The sequence below is a fragment of the Malus sylvestris genome, chromosome 12, assembly GCF_916048215.2.
Source record: "Malus sylvestris chromosome 12, drMalSylv7.2, whole genome shotgun sequence".
Lineage (NCBI taxonomy): Eukaryota > Viridiplantae > Streptophyta > Magnoliopsida > Rosales > Rosaceae > Malus > Malus sylvestris.
The window spans coordinates 29,649,914-29,677,903 of NC_062271.1; the positions used below are offsets into that span (position 1 = coordinate 29,649,914).

The 27,990-nt window shown below is 38.8% G+C and overlaps 1 protein-coding gene across 7 annotated transcripts; it reads right to left on the reverse strand.

The window, feature by feature from the left end:
* Window positions 1-2,026: 2,026 nt before the first annotated feature.
* On the reverse strand, window positions 2,027-7,349 carry LOC126593849 (protein BONZAI 3-like). 7 transcript variants are annotated; one of them, XM_050259994.1, is made up of 16 exons: window positions 6,981-7,349; window positions 5,575-5,622; window positions 5,274-5,482; window positions 5,126-5,174; window positions 4,974-5,030; window positions 4,608-4,787; window positions 4,372-4,533; window positions 4,202-4,263; window positions 3,985-4,081; window positions 3,781-3,895; window positions 3,602-3,678; window positions 3,287-3,424; window positions 2,998-3,162; window positions 2,793-2,906; window positions 2,606-2,702; window positions 2,027-2,449 (listed from the first exon to the last, which is right to left on the reverse strand). In XM_050259994.1, the coding sequence occupies exons 1-16, from the start codon at window positions 7,140-7,142 to the stop codon at window positions 2,313-2,315; spliced, it is 1,869 nt and encodes a 622-aa protein (XP_050115951.1). In that variant the 5' UTR covers window positions 7,143-7,349; the 3' UTR covers window positions 2,027-2,312. The 7 variants fall into 7 exon arrangements, with proteins under 7 accessions (XP_050115951.1, XP_050115950.1, XP_050115952.1 ...); XM_050259993.1 differs by having other exon boundaries at window positions 2,027-2,452; XM_050259995.1 differs by having other exon boundaries at window positions 2,027-2,452; window positions 4,372-4,506; window positions 6,981-7,348.
* Window positions 7,350-27,990: the final 20,641 nt, after the last annotated feature.

Genomic DNA, 27,990 nt, shown 5'->3' on the forward strand with positions numbered 1-27,990 from the left:
GCTAGGAGAGTGTGGGACCCACCACGATGGTTACTTCCAATGTACTTGACACGTGGCCAAATATAAGAGGTTACTTTCAAATTTTCATTCTAATCCAGCCGTTCAATAATTAATTTCATCCGTTCAATAATTACTAAATAATTGAATTATACATTAAAAATAAATAAATCTCTGTAAATGTAACAACATTTACCAAAATCGAGATCATTATTTGTACGTGACTTTTCTTGAGATATCAAGTCCACCACTAAAACTTTTGTATCCAAAAAGCCCACTTCCTCATATGAACGCATTACGCACCCTACAACAAGTAGACACAGCATTTATCAATGAGAAGTGGTTTCCGTAAACTCATTTTCTCTCTCTGTAATGGTCTGCAAAATTGAAAAAAAAGTGCACGGAAATCATTCCCCTTTATCAAACAGAGTGAGCTACAATTCATAACCTAAACTTGCCAAGGCAAAAGCTAACATACTGTTCTGTCAAAAACAATGCTGTCAACCTTCAGCAGTACCAACTTTTTTTTTTGTTGAAATTTGGTGACACCAAAATCACTATTCACCTTTTTCATTGGCTTTATATATAGATATAGAGTTGATCGTTTCTTTTTTTTCATGTTGGGAAAATGCTTTAATTATAAGAAAAGGAAGCAACAAAACATGTGAAGTACCAAGACTGCTCACCTAAGTACTAGGATTGCTCACCTAATTGGAGACCCTGTGATGACGTCTTTTGTATGAACCTTCAGATTTATCTAATGGTGAATAAACTTATGGGTTTAGATTATTCCTTATATTTTGGTCGTACCCAGTGCACAAGGCTCCCGCTTTATGCAGGGTCTGGGAGAGGTGAATGTCGGCTAGCCTTACCCCCATTTATGGAGAGGCTGCTCCCAAGTCTCGAACCCAAGACCTACCGCTCATGGGCGAAGGCACTTGCCATCGCACCAAGTGCGACCTCTCATTCCTTATATTTTGGTAAATAGGAATAATCTAAACTCATAAGTTTATTCACTATTAGATAAATCTGAAAGTTCATACGAAAGAAGTTCTCTCAAGTAGGGACGAATTCACTTTGGGACAAGGTGGGTCGCTTGAGCTCCAAAAACTCAGAAATCCTCCCTGCAAGAGATGGGTACTGCCTTTGAAAATATGAGATGCTCTTGAAAACTATCTTCCAACTGCTTTTTGAATTGCCTTTATGGTTCCCATGCATGATAGTTGCTAACTTTATGCCTTTGTATGTGTTGCTATAGGCATCTGTCGATAGGCTCACTCGTCATATATTGGCATATGTCGGCAAGTTCGCTAAAAAACTATTGACGTTAGTAGACATGCTTGTGCGAAAAATGTTGACATGTGTGCAATACGAATTAACAAATGACCTAAGGCCTACTAAGACTCGATAAAATACTAATTTGCTTGCCATTCCGCCTAAAAAAAAAAAATTGCTCGCTATTCTTATTGAACCCCTCCCAATATATTTCATCAATCTACCATTGCTCACAAGTCTTGAAAATGAAGCTTTAGGTGAGCACAGCACAAAGGATAATCAAAAGCAGATGAGCGGTCTATACCTAACTCCAACTTCAACGACAATCCTCCACACCAAAAAAATAAATAAATAAGACCACAATAATGAAGAAATAAAATTAAAATAATTTCCTAAATTTTAAGAATATGTTTCATGAATTACTAATTTTCCAAACCAAATCAATGAGAATGATATGACGCACAATCTTTGCTCAATTTTCACTAAGGACTCAGTCAGAATTTTTTTTAAGTACTTTTGCGCAAGCATTATATTAAAATTCAAAAAATTTTTAGGACTCATTCGCAACTTACAAACAAATCACTTGGAAATAATTTCTGAAGAAGCATTTCATGCGCACTTTTTCAAAAAACACTTTTATAATACATGAGTACTTTCATTTTCTTGTCAACCGTAGTCATAAGCATTGTTAGTTGTCATGAAAACTTTTAATCATGCCAAAAATCATTGAGGCAGATGCTTGGACTGCAAGAAAGATCGAAATTTAGAGATTTTATAGTTTTCTGATAGATTCTTGAATTTCACGTTTATCAACCAATGAAATGCTTTGTAATATCAAATGCGTTGTTGTAGTATCGAGCATTCATATCCACATATCACACTGCATTAGCATGAATGCTCGATACTACATGGTATTTGTGATGTCCCTTTACATGGGTGCAAAGATTTGCCATCGTTAATGTGGCCTCTCTCTATTTTTCCCAATGGATTCCAAAACCATCCTTAACTAACTAAACATTTTTTGTCCCGGAAAAGATTTGTCATAGAATTTCTAAGGCAGGTGATGCTTGGGCAGCGGCATTGATGGTGGGCGGCTTGATGTCCATGGAACGCATGTAACTCAAAAACTGTCCGGGCAGCTCTTCCAGAAGACCTTGAACAACAGAAATCTGTCCACCTGCTTACAAGTTACAAACCCCACAGATTGCCAAATTAGTACAGGATGAAAGAAAGTCTGAACTCAGTTCTAGTAACTTCGCATCACACGATGTTGACGTGCACCTAAAGGTACAATGGATGTTTAGAAGGAGAAATGGAGGTCATGGATACTTACTCTGCACATCTCTCATTGGAACGAACTGGACAATGTCACGCGTAGCTATGCGACCTGTAGAACTTTCTAATCGTTGCCCGTTGTCAGCGTCAAGGATCTGCCAAATACAAAGGATTCAGACGAAACTTCACGATATGCAGAAATCAAAAACCAGTATGTGAAAATCCTGAATAAGCACAAGTGTTACCTCCATTTGTTTGAAATCCGCATTACCAACTCCAACGATGAGGATTGATAGAGGAAGATTAGATGCCCTCACCAAAGCATCTTTTGTTTCTTGAAGGTCAGTGAGGATTCCATCCTAGAAAACAAGATGGCATTTATATTATCATTTTTGGTAAAACAAAGAACCGAGGAGTTAAAAATTCAATTTGAATTCGTCATGCTCTTACCGTTATAATGAGCAAGACGTAGTACTTGTTGTTGTTGGACGAGAGGGACCTGGCGGCAATTTCAGCAGCCCTGTTAACCACTTGGCCAAACAACGTCGGTCCTGACAGAGCAACATTGCGTAGAGCATTGGCATAAGCAGCCATTATGCCTTCAACTCCGACAACCTGTTAAATAAATGACACGATTGAATTTACTGAGATGGTTAAACAAAATATAGTTCAGGTGTGTTGAATAAGATTGCAAACAAAGGGTAAAAGAGCATTGCAAAGAGTTAAACTACTCCTTTACCTCAGATTCACTTGCATTTCCATTCAAGTTGAAGCAGTGTGATACAGTTCCATTAGCCGTCCTTCCTCCAAAGCCCCAAGCAGGAAAACTCTTATCAGCATCGTAGAACTGAATGACTTGTCCTACTTCTGTTATAGCCTGCAAATGACAACATCTAATCAATCAATACGCTTTCGCTAAATATCGAACAGAAAAGTACCCATAACACCAAAAGCTCGAGAACAAATAACCTTAATTATGTACGAACTCAATACACGTCTGCAAAAAGAATATGGTGGATAAGATAGAACTATCCCTATTGAAGCACATGCTTACCTGCTGGTAAGAATTCAGCCGGCCATAAGGATCAATATAGTGCAAAGACTCGGGCTTTCTAGGATCTCCATTTGAACCTGGACAAAATTTAATATTCGAAACAAGAAAATATATCAAACCCATGAACTTTTGCAGAATGAAGAATGAATTAAATTACTAGACTATCTGACATTACTTACCTGTAAAATCAACTGCAACCATGAAGTTAAGCTCAAATCCACTAGATATATAGTCAACAAAGCTGAATTGTTCTTTCTCACAAAATTGATCCACAAATAGCTGACCCTTCAAAACCTACATTAGCATATTACAAAGCAAACGTGAGTAAATTCAAATTGACATGATATACTAAGGAATTGGACACTGCAAGATTGAATAAATACCTTTTCATGACCCGCACGAGAAGATGGAATAAAAAAGTTCACCCCACTTTTTTCTTTGAATAGTTTTTCAAGGTCTGCAACTGATTTTTGGAGTTTCCTGAGTAAAACGAATAGAGAGGTTAATTTCAAAACCTTCATTTTTTTGTGTTCCAGGCACAAAACAATGATATCATGCAATAAGTAACAAAATAAAGAGTTGGAACCAATCAATAATTACCCAATAAGAATGTGGTTGCCATTGCTGTTGAAATCAAAACACTCAATAACCAGTGGGGTGTCCTGCATCAAATTGAAGAAAGTTATATGATCTCTCTATGGTATTTCTCAATTACCAAAATTTATATACTCTAATTTAACAGGTAACCAAGCAATAATTCACAAGCTTACCTTGCTTCCGAACTGTTGCATACTCAGGCATAATGGTTTCCAGGTCGGGTTTAAATTGTTATCCACCACCTCAGTCTTGCAAATTGGAATAGAACCCCCAGTCTCAACAGTTCTTGATATTCTTAAGAAAGGATCCTGAAGTGAAGAATCGGGAAGAGAAACCTAAGAATCATACAATATAAGAAATTTGTATATACAAGTAAAAAGATCGCACGAAGCTTCTTTGAAATGCATACGCTTTTAGAAAACAGATCTTTGTTGTCCAAGTGGGCACAGCGGAATTTAATCTCTACAGCACTCCTAGAAGCAATAGTTTCCTCGGCATGCACGGTGAGTGTTCCAAAGTTTCTCAAACCTCCAAGCCCGTTTTTGCCTTTCAGAGTCAATGTTAAACTTCGATTTTGTTTAGTCACAATCTGCCGTCAGAAAAGAGAGTACACAGCAAACTGTAAATTAGGTACCTATTTCAATACATTTTGGCCAACGGTTTTGCATATGATTAAATAAAGGAAACCACTACAAGCTATATCGATATCTTTCCTTAGCTGCATCACACCAGCTCAATGAAAATATATGAGCTGAACAGATTTCAAGAGAATTACCTCTGAAAGGATACAACTGCCTTCTCCAAGAAACTCTTGATCCCTCAAATTCAGAGTCTGCAAGGCAACAAAATAAGAAGGTTAACACATGAATTGTATTAGGTTTTTTGTTCTAAAAGAAACGCTAAAAATTCAAAGAAGTCTCGTCATACCTTTACAGGTACATTGTGGTATTGTGTATCAACATCGTAGACACGGAATCTTCGAGGAGAACACAAGAAAAGAAAATAAGCAAACGTCAGATAAACTACAAAGATATCTTCAGAAACATAGGTGCTACAGAAAATAAGAGAAACTTACATCAAATTCTGCACCATCTCGAACTGATAAGCTACTGAAACTTTCTGTATCCATACCGGATTTAAATTGTTCAGTATGACTTCAGTTCGCCCGAGTTCCTCTAGCTTACCATCATTCTTCTTGAGGTATACAACCACCATAGGATCACTCTGAAAGAAAACCAGAGATTTTTTTAGCCTCGATAGTAAACTCGTAGCGGTCAGATTACACTGTTACAATAACTTTGTTACTAACTTAGATAAAACTTAACCAGTATTTTAACTGCTATGTTATCACAAGTAAGGTGACATGGATAACATACCTTTGAAGTGACATCAAGATCAAGCAGCTTGGATGCTGAAAAGGATAACTGTAGCAAAAAATTGAAAAACATTAACACAAAACAACAAAAACAACAACCAAGCTTAATTCACTAAGTGACATCGGTTGTATGACTCCTAGTACGCCACAAGACAAAAAATGAAAGATAAAATCAAGAGGAAATAAATAAACAAGGCTTTTGGAATTTGGACCCAGCAAAGTAACACATTGTAAAAAAGGTTTTGTCTTATGGTCCCCAAGTCAACATTGGCATAACAAAAAAAAAAAGAGAATTTGCTAATGTCCTGTTTGTGAGACCCTCTGTAGGCCATTTTTCAATTCAGCCAAAAGGAGGCGGCTCAAATCAACATGCAGCCTCACGTAACACACCAATCACTTGTGAAACATCCATGCAAATAAACATGATACACATAAAGTTGACATAGTATTTTGGTCAAACATTTGGAACACATTGTAAACCAAATATGACTTGGGTCCTTAATATTGGGGGAAATCTTATTTCAGGCGGTCATATTTCATGCCTTGTCCAATCATTCAATAAGATGTTTGCGCTAACAAGCGTATAACTGTTTAGTTTTCACTTTAATAATTTCACTAACAAGCATATTCACATAATGTGTTTGGAAGATATGTTGAAAGTCAATAACGCGTGATGTGTTCGTTAATAGACGGATGTGGTTAGACCGCCTAACACAAGAGTCTCACCAACATTTGGATGAGTGGGTATTGTGACGCTTGGCATTTTAGTGGGTATTGTGGATACATGGGTAACACGCCACCTTGCAATGAACTATGAATGAAACTTCATCTTCAAGACTTCAACAATATAATAGTACAATGGACTGAACTTTTCAATTTTCTCTGCAACCTAACAGCAGAAACTCTACGACAACAAAAATATAATAGTAAAATCGGCTGAATTATTCAATTTTCTCTGCAACCTAAACTGCACGACAATAAAACAAGTTTTCACGACTCGAATTTGTGATCTTTCGATCATAAATGAGCAACATTTTCGTAATGCTAAAAAACTCAATAACTAAAACACATTTGCAATAAAAAGAAAAAAAACAAAAATTGAGACAAATAATATTTTCAAAATACAACTACAAAATAATATTTGCAAACTCAAAATATATGCACTCAATGTATGAATAAAATAAAATAAGATCTTGTGAGGTTATATTTATAGCCAAAATAACTAATAACTAATATATATGTATATTTCGAAAAACCCAATATATATGTAAATTAAATAAGAAATTCCAAGAAAAGAATGAAATAGAAATTCCAGAAAAACAAAGAAATTAGAAAATTCAAAGGTTCGTAGGAGTAGGGATTTGAAGGCAAATCGATCACCCTTCAGAAGCAGTGCCGGAGTTGTACCTCGAGTTGCGTAAAAAGCGGGTAAGCACCATGCGCCCTGTAAAAGAATTCAATGGCATCGTTGTGAGCGCCGTCGTTCTTGGCGTTCGGTTCGGTGGGCCTTGGCAGGGCTCCGCCCACGGCGTCCTTGCCTCCCCTCACGTCCGAAAAGCATCCTCCCATCCCCTTCAATCAAAAATCCCAAACCTTTATCCGTACTCTCTCTCTCCTCTTTCTTCGTCTCTCTGAAATTCGAGAACCCTAGAAGCAAATTGCGACTGTTAATCGCAAAATCAGTCTGCTAATTAGGAGATTTTTCGTGATTAAGCTTCGTTAAACCCTAAGTATTATGGTATTTGATTCTTTGCGATGGTCATATATGTATATATATAGGTAGTGTGATCGTGTCTTGCATATATATAAGAGGAATGCAAAGTTGGTGCTTTATACGTTTTCCTGCCTTATCCGGAAATTTTCTCGAACGCGGATGCTTAGTAATTTCCTCGAAACTTTTTTTTTTCCGTGCATCGATATTTCTATACAAAAGGAGGGGTAATTCGATTAAGCTACCATTTTATGGAATTTACCACAAGTATTTCCAAATAATGAAAGAAAAGTCCTTTTTCTTAATGGAAAATCAATAAAAATCTTAGACAAATATAATAAAATTAACTTGGCTTCTCAATGTGAGTAGAAGTTTTGAATTTCCTATGTGGTCGATTTATGAAACTTCGTACTTATAATCAAAACCGTTTATATTGTAAATAACTATGTAAAGATCATATGTGCAAAAAACTAATAAATTATGAGATCGTTCAGTTATTGAATTGTATAAAAACTTCTCAATGAATTTTGTAAAACCATCACGAATCATCTATTTATTTGCTAAAATTGATTGATTAAACGATTTTTTAATTAATTTTTTTTGTAGAAATATATTTACATAATGAATTATTATTTGAACTGCCCTATTATTCTGTAAATCGACCACAAAATAGTTTGAGGAAGAACTCATTTTAGGAGTCAAATACTTTTTTTAAGTCATAAAATAGTTTTCATATTAAGAATGAAGAAATTAATATTTTTTGAATTTTTCTTTTCATAAAAGATATGAATGGACTAAGCCTCACAATGGGCGGTCATAATAGTGTGGTTCAAATACACTTTTGGTGAATCGAACAAAAGATATCTCACTTACGAGTGAAGAAAAATACTTTTAGACCATAATACTAAGTAGCAATATTTTGTGCTTTTAAAAGAAGGTGAATTAAATCTTAATATTTTTTGTACTTTGCAGCTTAGTCGAGTTGGCAATATGGTACTTCCCTTTGTCTCAAGTTCAAATCCTCATTTCATTTCTGTAATTTAGTTAATTTATATAAAGTTCTTTTTTTTTTATAAAGAATAATACAAAAGTTAAGAAAAGGAATTTCACTCGCCTACGTTTTGGTATTTATTAATGAAGTTCACTTTTTTGGCTCAACTATTAATGTAGAGTTGATCGTTTCATTTTTTTCATGTTGGGAAAATACTTTAATTATAAGAAAAGAAAGCAACAAAACGTGTGAAGTACCAAGATTGCTCACCTAATTTGAGGCCCTGTGAAGACGTCTTTCGTATGAAACTTCAGATTTATCTAATGGTGAATAAACTTATGAGTTTAGATTAGGGAATCGTTATTGGCACTCCAAAATTTTCATTTTGCACTCCAAACTTTCTATAATTAGTTAAAAAATACTTGTGAGGAGTGTAGAATAAGATTTTTTAAATGTTAATAACAATTCCCTTAGATTATTCCTTATGTTTCGGTAAATAAGAATAATTTAAACCTATAAGTTTATTCACTATTAGATAAATCTGAAAGATCATACGAAAGAGGTCCTCACAAGTAGGGGTGAATTCACTTTGGGACAAGGTGGGTCACTTGACCTCTCCACAAACTCAGAAATCCTCCATGCAAGAGCTGGATATTGCCTTTGAAAATCTGAGATGCTCTTGAAAGCTATCCTCCAACTGTTTTTTGAATTGCCTTTATGGTTCCTAGGCATGATAGTTGCTAGCCTTATGCATTTGTATGTGTTGCTATAGGCATCTGTTGATAGGCTCACTCGGCATATATTGGCATCTGTCGACAAACTCGCTTAAAAACTACTGACATCAGTAGACATGCTTGCTCGAAAGATGTTGACATGTGTGCAATACGAATTGACAAATGACCTCAGACCTACCAAGAGTCGATAAAATGCTAATTTGCTTGCCATTCCGCCTAAAAGAAATTTTGCTCTCTATTCTTATTGAACTCCTCCCAATATATTTCATCGATCTACCATTGCTCACAAGTCTTGAAAAAGAAGTCTTGAAAAAGAAGCACAAAGGATAATCAAGCAGATGAACGGTCTATACCTAACTCCAACTTCTACAACAATCCTCCACACCCAAAAAAATAAAGAAGACCACAATAATGAAGAAATAAAATTAAAATAATTTCCTAAATTTTAAGAAAATGTTTCATGAATTACTAATTTTCTAAACCAAATTAGTGAGAATGATATGAAGCACAATATTTGCTCATTTTGTTTATGAAGAGAAATAACCAAATAAAAACATCCATCAAATAGATTGGTTTACTAGTTTGAGGATTGAATGGAATCGAACCAAATCAAACTGAATTGTTGAAATTGCTTACGAGGGTTGGTCCATTTGGTAAGGGCGTGCATGTGGTTAACCCTAATTCAAGTTCGATTCTCTCATCCAATAGTTCTCGTTGGTGCGAGATCTGTAAGTTTATACGTAAATATATATATATATATATATATATATATGTAGCAGTTGACAGTTAGATGTTATGCGTAAGTCTTTTCAACTTAAAATTGTAGATATTCTCTAACGCTAGTGGTAAGAGTAGCCAATCTCTCCCTTTTCCTCTTCAAAGTTGACTTGGAAAATTTCTACCTTCCTTTGCAATACTCCTATCAGCGGGATCCGTAAGTGCCCCGTGTGGCGTGTGTCAATAATGAAATATAAAATGGGAAACAAATACTTGTGGATAAACCTAATGACACTCCAATATGTCTTCTTCTTTTTTTCCATATAAGTTGACTTCAATATGTTGGCGTCACCAGAATGACGTCAATATTATCACGAAAGCATGCATGAAATCAAATGGTATATCACGATCAGGTATCAACTTTAGATAAAGTAATCAACAATTTCTTGGGTAAATATGCTTGCTGCTGACCATCTCATTGCAACATTATTAACACCTCAATCACACACAAGGAAGAAAATATCGGTAATATCGGAAATATCGGTAGTCCGAAAACACGGAAATATCGGTAAAATATCGATATCGATAAAAATTACATGGAAACCACGGAAATTGTAAGAAAAACTTGGAAATTTTTATTGAAATTTTGTAGGATGTTTATTTAGTCAATTATCTATTAGTTTATCACAAAAAATTGGAAGGAAATGCATTGCATGATGGATTTAACATTATCAAGTTGATTATATAGCGATCTGACAAATATTGTGAGTGTAGAAAATATGTAGTAATTAATGAAAGAAGTCTAAACACACCATAATCATTTATATATAATGAATTAGTACAATATTTTACACTTTAGTACCACATAGAGTTCCTATGAGGTTCAAATTTTTCACTATCTTCATCATCTCTATGTGTAGAATGAGTGTATTGTGAAGAGTAGTTATCAAATGATAAATCCCCAAAATAGTTTTGCATGTAATTGTTAATATGCCACCCATATGGATCCGAGATTGGTTGAGGTTGTCCATAAGAAAAATTATTTGAAGATTGAGTCTGGGATTGTTTCCATGAGTCGCTCGATTCCATCCCAACAGGAATGGGATATGAAGGGTAGGGAAATGGTTGGTTATGAGTATAACCGTAGTTACTACTTCCCAATCCAACAGAGTCTGAAGTTCTAGATAACGAGTCATCTTCTTGACTTGACAAAATCCCCTTGCCTCTTTCTCTGCGAGTATAGTCCTTCCCTATGGCACCAATTCCTGGTCCTGCCCGCCTACTGCCATGATCATCATCCTGTGTTGCATGCGTGAAGTTTGCCTCACCAGTGAAGGGGCTCATATATCCAGGAGGTGGTGGTCCATAATAGTTTCCATATCCACCACCACTACCTCCAGCTCCACTACCTCCAGCTCCACTATGTCCTTCATCATTCCCACCTCCGGTGGTAGGTGAGTCTCCTGATCTTGTACTAGAGCTATCATTAGTATCAGCACGATGTTGTGGTTGTGTAGGATTGGAAGAAGGTGGAATTCCAGTGTTTCTTGGTCTTGGGTGCAAAAGTTCTTCGAAAGAGTCAGAGCTGCTAGATCCCACCTCCTCCTCTAATACTCTTTCTACATTTATCCCTTCATTACGTGCTTCTTCAGCAACTCTGGGAGCTGGGTTGCCTTCATCATCATCTAAATGAAGAGGTCTAATCCATTGAAAAAGTTGGTTACCCTCCGTATCATCATCTTCACCAACAATATCAAACACATCTAGTGGGTCACCACGGTCGACATGATCGATTTCTGCTTCCTTATCTCGAATTTGAAGCTTCATGTTGTAGTAGCAATAAACTAATTTTTCCAAGCTACTATGAGCCAACTTATTTCTTTGCTTTGTGTGTATGAGTGCAAATGTGCTCCAATTTCTTTCACAAGCAGATGAGAAAGTTGTTTGTGATAATACTTTTATTGTTAACTTTCTCACAGTTGGTGCATCGGTCCCATACATGATCCACCATTCAGCTACAATGAAAAATAATGTTGATAAGCCTAATAACTCCAACAAATTCTATTATAAACTTATAGTGAAATATGTTTATACTCACTAGGAGACATATTTGTTCGAGCAACAACTGATGTTGGTTCTCCAAATGTTCTTCTTGCATCTTTAAACCATGTTAGCTGAATACAATAAATTGTGTTAGTTTAATCCAACAAAGTAATTATTATAATTTAAGTAATTGTGTACCTCATTTCCAAATTGGCCAACTGCTGGTGATGCAGGGTCTAATTTAGAGTATACATTATGTACAGCACGTATAAGGTTACCATCATCTCCAACACAGGGTCTGTATTGGTATCGGGGATTCAAATAATATGCTGTTCAAAGAAACACATACTCTAATAAGAGAAATAATACTTATGCAACTAAAGAAATGAATTGCAAATTATGACATAATTTATACCTGCTGCATGCAAATCGTGGTATAATGTTTTATACCATCGGTCTTCAATTATTTTTATGACCCACCTTGCACTATGTTTTCTTTCCAATTCATCCTTCACTACACGCATCAACTCATATACTGCCCCCATAGTAGGATACACTTCTGTGTCAACGATCCGTAAAACTTTGTAAAGAGGTTCAAACACTTGACACACATGTTCTGTTTGAGTCCAAAAAGCATAATCAAGCACTATACTTTCCACCATACGACCTGTATTTGAGCGGCTGAAATTGTGGTTGGCCCAATCGTCACTAGTGAATAGTTGCTTCAACCCTGCTTTCTTCTTGAGTAGGCTGTTTAATGCAATATAGTTGGTGGCGAATCGAGTGGTAGCTGGACGAATAATTTCTCCTTTGCAAAATTCACGCATCTTTGCCAACAACCAACCGTGATTGTAAATATAATTTGTGATCGTTCTAGCTCTTTTGACCACAGTAGCAACATTCTCTCTCTTCCCCATTGCCTCAAACATGAGATCAATACAATGTGCTGCACATGATGTCCAAAACACATTATGATGCTTCATTAACTTTTTTCCAGCTTTGACAAATGCAGAACCGTTGTCGGTCACGACTTGGACAACATTATGCTCTCCCACCTCCATGATTACATCCCTCAATAATTTGTAAATATACTTGTAATTCTTTATATGGTCTGAAGCATCAACAGACTTCAAAAAAATTGTCTTTCCCTTGGAGTATACCATGAAGTTGATGATAGATAATCTGGTCAGGCCGGTCCATCCGTCACACATGATTGTGCAACCATTAGTTTCCCACTTTGACCTCAACTTGTTAACATACTCGCCAATGTCTTTATACTCCATATCCAAATATTTGTTTCTTATCTCATAGGGAGTGGGAGGTTGTACTCCAACACCGGCCTGTTGACATCCCACTACCATATTTTTGAAATGATGTGATGATGCCTTTGCAGCAGGGACATTTTCATAGATAAAGAACTTGCTAATTAGACACCCCATTCCCTCCTTCACATTACCTCCAGTGAAATAACTTCAAACACTCTTTTGACGTGCTTTGGATGACTTATATAAACTTGGGGCTATTGGTGGTGTTGGTTGTGATTCTCTAAGACTGCCTCCCCGTCTCATTTGTGCACCACCACTTGTCCCGGAACCTTGTGCTCTATTAGGAATTTTATGAAGGTGTTCTTTTTCCCATGCTGACTGTTTGGAGGCACGTAATGCTTGTTTCAAACTGCGTCGTTCTTCAGGTCCCATGTCATCATCACATTCGTCCTCATCGTCATCATCATCACTGTCAACCGCTTGGCCATAGACTTCTCCCTGTAGCCCAGCTCGAATATTTTCCATTCCCTGTGTTATTTTTTCCTTCTGCTGTTTTTTATTTTTTAATAATGTGCTGATGAATGCCTTCACTTCTGGGGGGACATTATCGCATCGTTGGACATTTTTTGATGGATCTAATCCACTAAGATGATACTTCAGTCGTGTCACTCCGCCACTCTTCATTACCCGACCACAATATTTGCAAATTGTGCCATGTTTGTTTCCGTCTATTGGGTCTCCATGTTCCCAAGCTGGATCACGTTTACTGGACATCTTAAACGTACCTATATTTATTTTTCATGAAAATTAGACAATTATTTTTTGATAAAATAAGAGAACCTAAATAATAAAGTTATTCTACAAAAGAATTAAATACAAAGTAAAGAAAATGATTGTAAAAATTTAAGTAATTATACAAATAATATGGAATAATAAAACCTAATATTAATGAATAATAATCCAATTTGATAATAATTCAATTTAATGAATAATAATCCAATTTGATAAAAAAAAAATCCTAATATAAAACATGGTGATGAATAATAATCCAATTTGATAATAATCCAATTTAAAGAATAATAATCCAATTTGATAATAATCCAATTTAATGAATAATCCACCAATTTGATAAAAAACAAATCCTAATATAAAACATGGTGATGAATAATCCTAATATATAACATAGTGATGAATAATAATCCAATTTGATAATAATCCAATTTAATGAATAATAATCCAATTTTATAATAATCCAATTTAATGAATAATCCACCAATTTGATAAAAAAAAAAATCCTAATATAAAACATGGTGATGAATAATAATCCAATTTGATAATAATCCAATTTAATGAATAATAATCCAATTTGATAATAATCCAATTTAATGAATAATAATCCAATTTGATAAAAAAAAAATCCTAATATAAAACATGGTGATGAATAATAATCCAATTTGATAATAATCCAATTTAATGAATAATAATCCAATTTGATAATAATCCAATTTAATGAATAATCCACCAATTTGATAAAAAAATAATCCTAATATAAAACATGGTGATGAATAATAATCCAATTTGATAATAATAATCCAATTTGATAATAATCCAATTTAATGAAAAATCCACCAATTTGATAATAATCCAATTTAATGAATAATAATCCAATTTGATAAAAAAATAATCCTAATATAAAACATAGTGATGAATAATAATCCAATTTGATAATAATCCAATTTAATGAATAATAATCCAATTTGATAATAATCCAATTTAATGAATAATCCACCAATTTGATAAAAAAATAATCCTAATATAAAAGAATAATAATCCAATTTGATAATAAAAAAAACCTAATATTAATGAATAATAATCCAATTTGATAATGAAAATGGTAAGGGAAATAAAATAATAAATAATATTAAACATATTAAAATGATCATAGGGAATAATTATACAACATTACTTAATTACTTAAAAAAATTAACATGTAATGGTTAACATTACTTAATTATTTACAAAAATTAACATGCAAGTATTAATTACTTAAAAAGATTAACATACGAGTCCACACAAATTTATTTGTTGTTGTATAAATTACAATAATATAAATTTAAGTTTGTAAACTTACCTTAAATATGGAACCCTTTGTGTTCAAGCTTTGGAATGGATCTGGAGTGACTTTGAAAATGGTAAGGGAAATAAAATAATAAATAACATTAAACATATTAAAATTATCCTAGGGAATAATTATACAACTGTGAACACGGAAAATTCCTGAAACGAAAGAGACAAGAAACGACGTGCACAAACAAATATTTGTATTTGATGATTTTGGGTTACAATCTCTCTCTAATTTGATCCTCTGATTCGATCTCCGTAAGGTGTTGATTTGTGGATGTTTCGTTGATCCAAGGGGGGCGTCGAGGCTTGATCTTGGATGAACAGTTGGAAGTTTCTTCAAAGGGCCGTGGGCTTGATCTTTGAAGGTGGATTTGAGCGGATCTTCAAGGGCTTTTGGGCTTGATCTTGAAGAACAGTGATGAACGGATATTCAAGGGGTTTTGGGCTTGATCTTGAAGGACGGTTGAATGTGTGGATTTGTCGACGTTTGTTGATCCAAAGGGCCGTTGGGGCTTGATCTTGGAAGAACGATGAACGAAGAACACTTTCTTCAAGGGCCGTCGGGGCTTGATCTTGAAGGTGGATGATTGTTGATCCAAAGGGCCGTTGGGGCTTGATCTTGGATGAACGGATGATGAACGATGGTGCTTTCTTCAAGGGCCGTCGGGGCTTGATCTTGAAAGAGCGATGGACGAAGAACGAAGAGAGCTTTCTTGATTCTTCGGGAACCTGGATGCTTGAGAGCTTTGGAGTTTCAGAGCTTCAGAGCTTCAAGGTGTAATATGAATTCCTCCCCCAAATGAATGAAATGGGCTTGTATTTATAGAAATTTCCAATGCCTAATTTTGAATATAATATTCCAGATGAAATAAGTCGTTTCTGCCAGGTGTTGACACGTGTCTTATTTGATGACTTTTCCAACTCATTTCAATTTTCGTTGAGTCACACGCTACGTGTAAAATTTATGTAATACATGAGCGTTGAAACTTTGACTTATCGGTCAACATTTATTTACCGAAATTTCGATGTCTACAAATGCCCCCACTTCAAGTCGCGTCGTGTACATGTGCTTGTCGCGTGTAGGAGATGCGTTTTGAAGTCCCTTACTGTAGACGTCGATCCAAGGGCCGTCGAGGCTTGATCTTGAATTGGGCTGGAGATTTCTTCAAGGGCCGTTGAGGCTTGATCTTGAATTGGGCTTAAGATTTCTTTAAGGGCCGTTGAGGCTTGATCTTGAACTTTGTTTGAAATTTCTTCAAGGGCTGTCGAGGCTTGATCTTGAAGGTTGAAATTGGACCACAAGGAGCTTCATGTGGTAGATGATCTTTGGCTGTGGTAGTGGGTGAATCGGCACGTATTTTGTTGCGCTTGTTGACTTTCCATAGCTTTGATCTTGAACTGGGTTGGAGGATTTTCTGGATTCCTCCAATTGTTGATTTTCCACAGCTTATTCTTGAACTAGGTTTTGATTCAAGGGTGGTAGACACTTGATCTTGAATCGGACTTGTGATTTCCTCGATGGCCGTCGAGGCTTGATCTTGAATTTGGCCGGAAACTTCTTCAAGGGTCGTTGAGGCTTGATTCTTGAAGGTTGACTTGAACACATGGTAAGCAGGCACGAGGTAAATGTGACAACCTGTTTCTTTGTTCAATCTTTCTAATTCACACCTGAGCAGTTTGGTCAACGGTATGATATTCAAGATTGATGAACTCTTCTTCCAGTTGGTGACTTGATCTTTAAGGATTCGATTCAAGGGTGGTGAATCGGCACGTGCAGCTCACAACGGCTAGTAAGCCGACCCAAGACTTTGAGGGTCAAAACAAGTTCACCGTCCTCAGGCAGATGCGGCATCTTCTCGAGTTCTTCATCTCAGACTCTTTCTGCTGAGTTGACTGTGCATGCTGCATTCTTCTCTGCTTGTTTCTTCAGGCAGATGTGGCAGCTTCTCGAGTTCCTCAGTTCGGACTCCTTCTGCTGAGTTGACTGTGCAGACCGCATTCTTCTCTGCTTGTTCCTTCTACACCTTGTCTCCACATGCTGCAAGGTATCATTTTCACTTGCCTTATCTGTTCTTCAGGCAGATGTGGTAGCTTCTTTGGAAGTACAGCAGCAGTGGGAGACGAGTACTCGAGAGCAGTGCTAGGTAGGCAATCAGGGAAGGGTTCCAAGCAGTCAGTTCCTTACCCGAGTTTGAGTGGAAGTTCCGGCATATTGTTTTCTTTATCCTTGTTTTTGTAGGTAAGAACAAGGACAAAGGAAAGGACAGGGAGAACGCGTGATATGAGATACTCTTGCTTTCTACCCTGGTGATATGAGATACTTTTGCTTTGGAGTCATTGGCTTGCAGATGTACCCCAAGGAATAAGGAACATTGAATGACTCGAGAGGCTTCGTTGGGAAAGCATTTTTGGAGATGAAGAAAGGCTCTGTATGTCTGCCTTGCTATGGAAGGTGAAGGTGGACAGTTATAGGAAGTTCTTTGATACCTGTAGAGGTACTATTCTTTCACTCGTGTCAGCAACTAACGCGTGATTGAACAGTAAACTTTCACGTGCTTTCTCCTTCACCGAAAATCTTCGACAAATTGCCCGTGATTTGCGCAAAGTTGAGTGTGCATATGACAGGTGATGACGCGACTGAAAAAGACTGGCGCCTCTTTGATATCTGGGATCGGCGCTTCGACAAATTACCCGTGATTTCCGCAAAGCTGAGTTTGCGTGTGATGGGTGCCGACGCGTCTGGAAAAGCAAGATGCTTCTCCGATTTCCGAGCTTGACTCTTCGATTTTTGAATGGCCTCTTCGAATTCTGAGCTCGCCTCTTCGATCTCTGAAATCCCGTCGAGTGCTGATTTTTTATAGAGGCATGCAGTTCGTTTCAAAGCACACTTGAATTTTCGCTTGTGAAAACTCCCTTCTTGCACTTCTAAGATCTTGATTTGTCCGATTTCTTCTTTCTTCAACACTTTGAAAATGTCTGGACCCTCCGACCGTCGTTTCGATTTGAACCTTGGTGAAGAGGCAGTCCCGCCTTCTCCAGACAACATATGACGCCCATCCTTCATATCCCCTACTGGTCCTCTTACCGTTGGGGATTCGGTGGTGAAGAATGATATGACCGCTGCGGTGGTGGGCCGAAACCTTGTCACTCCCAGAGATAACAGACTACTTTCCAAACGGTCTGATGAGTTGGCTGTTAAGGATTCTCTGGCTCTCAGTGTGCAGTGTGCAGGTTCTGTGTCTAATATGGCCCAACGCCTATTTGCTCGAACCCGTCAAGTTGAATCATTGGCGGCGGAAGTGATGAGTCTCAAACAGGAGATTAGAGGGCTCAAGCAGGAGAATAAACAGTTGCATAAGCTCGCACATAGCTATGCGACAAACATGAAGAGGAAGATTGACCAGATGCAAGAATCTGATGGTCAGATTTTACTTGATCATCAGAGGTTTGTGGGTTTGTTCCAGCAGCATTTGCCTTCGTCTTCTGGGGCTGTACCGTGTAATGAAGCTCCGAATGATCAACCTTTGGCTCCTCTTCTTCCTCGAGTTCCGCCGATTGGTGAGGCTTCAAACAGTCAACCTCCAGCGCCTCTCATTTCTGGAGCTCTGCCGAGTGGTGAGGCGGCACCTGACGTCCTTGAAGATCCCCTCTTGTAAATTTGTTTTGATTTTTTTTTTTTGTATGTATGTACAATGCAAATTTATGTAAAATTTCCAAAAAAGAAATAAAGAAAAACGGACTTTATTTCTCTCGATGCATTTTTTTTTTTTTTTTTTTTTGCTATATACATACATATATTATGTACATACATGTATATGTATATTTACATGGTGCAATCCGCACCATCCCACCTTCCTACTTGCTTTCCCTTTTTTTATTCTTTATTTTTTTTTTTTTTTTTTTTTTAGGTATGGTGCCAGATCAATCCAGATTTCCCTTTTTTTTTTTTTTATTATACTTTCCTGCGGTGCCAGAGGCACCATTCCTTCTCCTTTTTTTTATTTGTATATATATATATATATAATTTTTTTTTTCGGTGGTACTCACACATGGTGCCATGATGAATCAAGATTCCATTTTTTTTCACATGGTGCCAGAGCACCAAAGACTCCACCATCCCTTCTTTATTCTTCTGGCATACATGTGTGTGTGTGTATATATATATATATATATATATATATATATATATATATATATATATATATGGATGGGGAATAGCATGGAGGAAGGCAAGGGCTGAGGTCGTTGCGGCAGAGACGGCAAGGATGCACAGAAGCTGGAGCAGCGGGAGAAGCATAGCCGTGAAGTTTGGACGGAAGAGGTGATAACGCCGGCGTTTTGGGGCTGCTGGTCGGAGAACTCCTCGAGGAAGGTGATGACGTGGAGCTTGAGGGACTCGAGTTTGGAGTGGATGAGGGCGGACGGGACGGGAGATTTGCAGGAGGAACGAAGACGACGGAGATGGAGCACGGCAAGGTATCAGGTGTCAGTGGTGGTGCTGGTGGATTCATATGCAGCATTGCCCTTGGATATGGGGCAGCTAGACTCTTCAAAGCTGTCGGCGATGGCGGATGGGGAGCCGGTGCCGCGGCTCCATGAGAGAGGCGTTGTTGGGCTGCGTCTAGTGATGGAATCGGCGCCGTTCATGCCACTTCTCTTCTGATGCGAGACACCGCCGTCGAATCTAGAACCGGAGGACGCCGCTTTCTTCCCCAAACCCTTGACATCCGGAGTACCAAACTGCCTAAAATCCGCTGGCGATCTTATATCAAGCAACTGAGCATTGGCCTCCTCACCCAATTTTGCATAAGCACTTCTGGCAGAGTCAACACCAAACGGCTTAGGAGGCTTCAGAACCTGAGACAGAATCAATGGAACCGCCAAAACTGCGAAACCGCCAGCGATAACTGCAGGATTATCGGTCACAAAACTGATAACACTGTCAAGAACCCCACCTACTTCCAAGTCTCCACCTCCACCACTCACAGTCTGCCCCAGTGCTTCCTCATTTGACAAAGCCTCGGCAAACTCGGCATTGAAAACCGAAGATAAGAGCAGCAAGCCGCCATGGAAACTCCAAGATGAAGACTCTTGTGAAGCTTTCAAACCTGTGGGGTTGGAGAATTTGGGAAGGTGTAATTTGGTGGTGGGCACGGTGTCGAAGTCGTAGCCGGCGGAGGGTATTGCGGTGCTTTCCATGCTGTTGGGTGAACCCAAAAAAAGGATTTTGGAGAAGGGTTTTGTGAGTTGGAGCTCGTCAGCTATGGCAACGGCCGGGTATATGTGGCCTCCGGTGTCGTCTGCGGCGAAGACCACGCGGAGGTTGTCGACGACGGCGTTTTGGGTTGCGAGAGCTTGGTCATTGGATTGCTGTAGAGACAAACAGAAGGTGATCTTCAGCTTCAAGGTCCTGGGTTTTGCTAAGGGGGTTGCGGGGAGTGGGAAATTTGGGAGCTTGGGAGTGAGAGAGAGGTGGTGGAAGGCGGCGGTGAACTGGTGGTGGAGGCCACCTTGCTCCGGGTGTGTGCAGGAGGTCTCGAGGCAGAAATAACGGCTCCGGAGTTGGGCAGGGACGACTGCGGCGCGATTTGGGAACACCGATAACCTTAATCCCGGATTGGGTTTTGAGAGCTTGCCGAGGATGCCGTTGACCCGACCCGTGCGACATAGATCAGAAACTTGAGTGGCTTCTCAGCGCCGTGGGAATTGAAGCGAGAGACTGACGCGGCTGATGATGATGTTGATGTCGACAGGCTGCTGAGTGGGCTGCCTTTGGTATCTTTTGGATCAGGACGACTTCTTTTGATGGGCTTGCAGCAGATTGGGCCTGGTGTTGCTTTGGGATCCATATATATATATATATATATTTTTTTTTTTTTAATACATAAAACATATGTATTTTTTTTCTTTTTTTTTTGTAAATACGTAAAACATGTATCTTTTTTTTTTTTTTTTTTTTTTTTTTTTGTACAAAGAAATTGTAATAGCATCAAAACTTTTAATTAAATCCTTATTCCTTATTTTGGTGTGACTGAACTCAAATTTTGAATATTCGAGCTGCCTACGTACCCCTCCAAAAAAGAGATCAAGTCGTAACGTAGTTCAAATACATACATATTTTTGGTATATTTTTTTTTTGTGTCGTTTGCAGTTTTAACTCATGCAGGCAAAGAGTGTTGGTGTCGTTTGCAGTTTCAACTCGTGCAGACAAGGAGCATTTGGTGTCGTTTGCAGTTTCAACTCGTGCAGACAAGGAGCTTTTGGTGCCGTGTTGCAGTTTCAACTCATGCAGGCAAGGAGCGTTTGGTGTCGTATGCAGTTTCAACTCGTGCAGACAAGGAGCATTTGGTGTTGCCTTTTATGCTCGTGCGGATCAGAAGCGTTGATGTCGCCTTTTATGCTCGTGCGGATCGGGAGCGTTGTGCCATGTAGTTTAGGCTCGTGCGGACAAGAAGCTTTGGTTCGTGCAGTTTAGGCTCGTGCGAACAAGGAGCATTGTGTCTTGCAGTTTAGGCTCTTACAGACAAGGAGCATTGTGTCTTGCAGTTTAGGCTCTTACAGACAAGGAGCTTTGTGTCTTGCAGTTTAGGCTCTTACAGACAAAGAGCTTTGGTTCGTGCAGTTTAGGCTCGTGCGAACAAGGAGCATTGTGCCATGCAGTTTAGGCTCGTGCAGGCGAGGAGCATTTGTGAATTTTGTCAAGCAATCCGGGAGAGGCGTTCCTCACAATTTTCATAGCAAGGAGCTTTGACCGCGTGATTGAAGAAGTCTTCGGGCAAGAAGTCGCGCATCGTGATGGCAACGGACGATTTTTGTGTCGCAATTTCATCATCTTCAACACGTTCACGTTGCTTTGAAGGTTGACAATAGCTGTTTTGCCCCCTTTCCGATTGGCGGACTTGTGGAGGAGACGTATGCTTCTTGTGCAATTTCTTAGGAGTGACTTGAGTCCATCCTTCAATTTTGCTTGTCTTTGAGGATGTCCCCAGCGGTTGAGGTGAAAACTTTGAGTCGGAAGAGCCAGGAGTGAAGGTGGTATAGTTTGACTTCGCCACTTCGTCAAGATCTAGCTCGATGATTCCTTTCTGAGCCAGCTTTATGATGAGATCTTTCAGCACGAAACATTTTTCTGTCGGATGACTGATGAAGCGGTGGAATTTACAGTACCTTGGACTGTCGGTGCGATTCATCTCTTCTGGCCGTTTGCACTCAGGCAAGCCGATCACCTTCTTTTCCAGCAAGTCTTCTAACATGGCAACCACATCAGAGTTGGGGAATGGATAGGTTTTCTCCTCAAGCTCCTTCAAAGTGTGTCTACGCATCTCTTGATCACGAAAGCCTTCGGCTTGAATCGCCTTGCCTCGTGTAGGGATTTTGACGGGAGCTGTGTTGACCGTCATTGCTTCCTTGGTGGGTTTCCACGTAGCCTTCTCCACCTTTGGCCCAAGAACTTTGTCGTTTTTGTAGTCGGCGATCGGTTCCTTCTTCCCATGATGGGCGATGCTCAACTCCATGTCATGGGCGCGAGTGGCCAATTCCTCGAAAGTCCGTGGTTTAATGCCTTGAAGGATGTATTGCAAACCCCATTGCATGCCTTGGATGCACATCTCGATTGAAGAGGTTTCCGAGAGCCTGTCTTTACAGTCGAGGCTTAGAGTGCGCCATCTGTTGATGTAGTCAATGACTGGCTCGTCCTTCCACTGCTTTGTGCTCGTTAACTCTAGCATGCTCACAGTGCGGCGGGTGCTGTAGAAGCGGTTAAGGAATTCCCGTTCTAATTGCTCCCAGCTGTTGATGGACTCAGGCTCTAGGTCCGTGTACCACTCAAAGGCATTTCTTTTCAGCGAGCGCACAAACTGCTTGGCGAGGTAGTCTCCCTCCGTCCCCGCGTTGTTGCAAGTTTCGACGAAATGTGCAACGTGCTGCTTTGGATTTCCTTTTCCATCAAACTGCATGAACTTTGGTGGTTGATAACCCCTTGGCATCTTTAGGGCATCAATCTTCTTGGAATAGGGCTTCGAGTAGAACAATGAGGTTTGTGAGCTCCCTTCGTACTGTGCCTTGATGGTGTTGGTGATCATCTCTTGCAGCTGCTGGATAGAAAGAGATCCCATGAGTGCCGCTGCTTGGTCTGGCTCCGGCTTCCCATCGATTTTCTTCACCGGGGGTTCTTCATCTCCGCCAGCTCCTCCCTTTAGTGGATCATCCTCTGGGTCGGGTTTATCGCCATCTTGCGCCTCCAATCGGTTGACTAGTGCTGCAATTTGCAAGTCTTTTTCTTCCACAGTTCGGGTTAGCCTTGCGATTGCTTCATTCATTTGAGCCAGTTGTTCTTCAACAGAGGTAACGCCGATAGTCATGACTTTCCTTTAGACATCCAGGATGCTGATGAAGAACGTCGTTGGCTGCTTTGGGATGTCATCTTGTGTGCCTCAACATCGTGCTTTGGTGCCCCCAGCGAGGTCAGGTTGATGACATACTCACACCTTGGATGCTCCCCTTGCTCTTTTAGCGGCACCAATTTTGAAGTGGCATGTTGAGGAGCGGTTGTGGCGCCAATGGATTGTCCATTTGCGGCAGAAGTGTTTAGGATCCTTCCCTCAGTGGTTGCAAGAACGGCTTGTCCCTTGCTTGATGCCATTGACTTTGAGGTGTGCTTCGATTCCTTGAACGGAGAAAGAGATGAGAGGTAGAGATTGTCCCATTGGGCGTGCCAATTTGTGAACACGGAAAATTCCTGAAACGAAAGAGACAAGAAACGACGTGCACAAACAAATATTTGTATTTGATGATTTTGGGTTACAATCTCTCTCTAATTTGATCATCTGATTCGATCTCCGTAAGGTGTTGATTTGTGGATGTTTCGTTGATCCAAGGGGGGCGTCGAGGCTTGATCTTGGATGAACAGTTGGAAGTTTCTTCAAAGGGCCGTGGGCTTGATCTTTGAAGGTGGATTTGAGCGGATCTTCAAGGGCTTTTGGGCTTAATCTTGAAGAACAGTGATGAACGGATATTCAAGGGGTTTTGGGCTTGATCTTGAAGGACGGTTGGATGTGTGGATTTGTCGACGTTTGTTGATCCAAAGGGCCGTTGGGGCTTGATCTTGGAAGAACGATGAACGAAGAACACTTTCTTCAAGGGCCGTCGGGGCTTGATCTTGAAGGTGGATGATTGTTAATCCAAAGGGCCGTTGGGGCTTGATCTTGGATGAACGGATGATGAACGATGGTGCTTTCTTCAAGGGCCGTCGGGGCTTGATCTTGAAAGAGCGATGGACGAAGAACGAAGAACGAAGAGAGCTTTCTTGATTCTTCGGGAACCTGGATGCTTGAGAGCTTCGGAGTTTCAGAGCTTCAGAGCTTCAAGGTGTAATATGAATTCCTCCCCCAAATGAATGAAATGGGCTTGTATTTATAGAAATTTCCAAGGCCTAATTTTGAATATAATATTCCAGATGAAATAAGTCGTTTCTGCCAGGTGTTGACACGTGTCTTATTTGATGACTTTTCCAACTCATTTCAATTTTCGTTGAGTCACACGCTACGTGTAAAATTTATGTAATACATGAGCGTTGAAACTTTGATTTATCGGTCAACATTTATTTACCAAAATTTCGATGTCTACAACAACATTACTTAATTACTTAAAAAAATTAACATGTAATTGTTAACATTACTTAATTACTTACAAAAATTAACATGCAAGTATTAATTACTTAAAAAAATTAACATACGAGTCCACACAAATTTATTTGTTGTTGTATAAATTACAATAATATAAATTTAAGATTGTAAACTTACCTTAAATATGGAACCCTTTGTGTTCAAGCTTTGGAATGGATATGGAATGGTTTTGAAAATGGTATGGGAAGAAGAAGAAACGAAAATTCTGTGAATGCCTCTGATACTCCACCTCTGATAAGGTGAAAGAATGTAAGTATATAACAGACATTAACACACTGACATTGTTTTGCATGTGAAAGAATCTTACTGACTGTCACACGATTTCATTATGAAAGCAGTATTATTTGTTGTCCATGCTCTGAAATTGCAAAAAGTTATTTGGATCATTGGATCAGAGAGCTAGAGATAGGTTTTGAATGATTTGGTTTTGAATTATTTGGATCATTGGATGCTTTTTTTTTCTTACACGCCAGCACACAGATAGTCAAAAACAGTGAAGAACTCACACTCCACCACACACACACTTCGAGACCCCCCACACCACACCACACACGCACACCACACACGGAGCTCGGTCTCTCTCTCGATCATTCCTTCCTTTCTCGAATCGTCTCAATCTCTCTCTTCTTTCTCTTCTCTCTCTGAGTCTTCGTTCTCAGTCTTCTCCATCCCTTCCCCCTTCTCCAGTTCTTCCACACACACACACAGACATCATCTCTCGATCCTCCTCGTCCGTGTCTCCCTCTGCTCCTCCCATCTCACCCGCCCTAAACCCAGCCGTCGACACCACTCGATAACCGCCTTCTAAACCACCTTGTTCCATGGAGATGGACCGGAATTCATCGTAGTCCCAGTCGTCGACACCACTGAGGAGCACGACATTGTCCCAGCCGTCTTGGATTCGTGAGGAAGACGACGTTCCCAGGCTCCTACTTCTCTTCTTCTCGGCTTTTAATTTTAATTTTTGTACAAATTTCAATTTTTCTGCATGTTGCACCATTTTTGTACTGAAATCGATTTTAGGGATTTAGGAATTAGGGATTCAGTTCATTTGCTTTGATTTCGAATTTGGGGATTTAGGGATTCGGTTAATTTGCTCCGGCGTTCTTCTCGGCTTGTAAATTACAATTTTTGTACAGATTGCGATTTTTCTGCATGTTGCACCATTTTTGTACTGAAATCGATTTTAGGGATTTAGGAATTAGGGATTCAGTTCATTTGCTTTGAAATCGAATTTGGGGATTTAGGGATTCGGTTAATTTGCTCCGGCGTTCTTCTCGGCTTGTAAATTACAATTTTTGTACAGATTGCGATTTTTCTGCATGTTGATTTTTGTACTGAAATCGATTTTAGGGATTTAGGAATTAGGGATTCAGTTCATTTGCTTTGAATTAGAATTTGGGGATTTAGAGATTCGGATTATTTGCTCCGGCTTTGTTCTCCGATTTAGCAGATACAAAATATCGCGATAGTTTCGAAAATATCGCGATATTATCGATATTAGCGATAATATCGCGATATTTTTCCAAAAACAAGTTGGATAGTTAATAAAATATCGGGGTCCCAAAAAAACGATAATATCGGCGATATTTCGCCGATATTATCGATATTTTCTTCACTGATCACACATACATACGTGCAGTGACAGATTCAAGATTTGGACTTCAGGAGGTTTCAATGTTAAAAGTTCAAGTTTTTAGACAGAAACAAAGCTCGAAACATGCAAAAAAAATTAGTTTATTTACTGAGGTACTTCATGGAATATTAATGGGTTTGTTGTCGTCAGCTAAACTATGTTGAATAGATGTCAACACATATCGACATATGCCGAAACAATAGTGATATCGAGAGAATTTGTCAAGTGATGTCAGGGAAACTTGTCAAGACATGCATAGCATAAATTACATCAAATACTTGGTGGGCACAAAAAGACATGTACCAAATAAACTGAGGGTTGTTGGAAGACGTTCACATGTATATTTCCTAGACTTTGAATGGTCCTAAGATCACTTGGTCCTAATGTGCATCCGCCTCTGCATGATTGTACACGTTTAGATCGTTTAAATACAATGTGAAATATAGATCACACAAAATATCCCTTCATGTATAGAAAGGATTTGGATCCCATTCGGATCTAAATTATGAGGATCTAGGGATCCTCACATTTTAGTAATTCATCGTGCATTGTGCGGTAAAAAATTATTTAATCTTTTTTATTTAAAATTAAACACAAAAAGTACATGACAAAAACTGACTACACGATGTACGATGAACGGTTAGGATATAGAGATCCTTAGGCAGTGGCGGAGCCAGAATTTCATGTGAGGAAGGGCCCCACAACATGAAAAGTTGTAGTAAATTGCACATTTGGAAAACCAATCAAATTCAGTACAGAGAACTAAAAACATTGTGCAAACTCAAACACTTGAATACGAAGTAAGAGTTAAGCATGAAAGATTTGAAAATATAACAGAAGGACTAAAGAAATGACAAAGAAAAGTTGATAGCAAAAGGAGGGGAAGGGAAGTCTGCACTGAAATAAGAGAGATGGAGTGAAAAACGAGGCATGTAAAAGGAAAATAGAGTTTAGATTAAGAAGGGGCACACTTGAATTTAATGGTATTCCACTGATAAGGCGCAGCAACAACAATATGTTATTGTAGTAAGAAAAAAGGCAGGATGGGCCCAGGACTATTCTGGTCCCTTAGTAGCTCCGCCTCTGTCCTTAGGATCCTCACAAAGCGAATCCAGAGATGATCCTCTTCTTTGTAATATATTACATTAGCTTAATTAGCTGCATTATTATTTTAAATATTTATGGTTAATTGCTTGGAAAATGTATTATAATACAAAATAATGAATATTCTTCACATACATGCATGATGCATCTGGAAAAGGTCGTGGGTTGACGATTGCTGACTGGGCGGAGACCAATTCCACTTTTTGATTGAACTTAACGATACCGGTCCAAGTTCCAACAACCCGCCAACATGTAAATTAAATTTGTATCGAAAATGATTACGAAGATCCTCTTAAAATATGACTTTTCATCAATTTTCGTTATTTTATATTTTTGATATAATATTTTATTATATTGGTATATGAATTAAATCATGAACATGAGGCGGTGGAGAGGAGTATTCCACTTT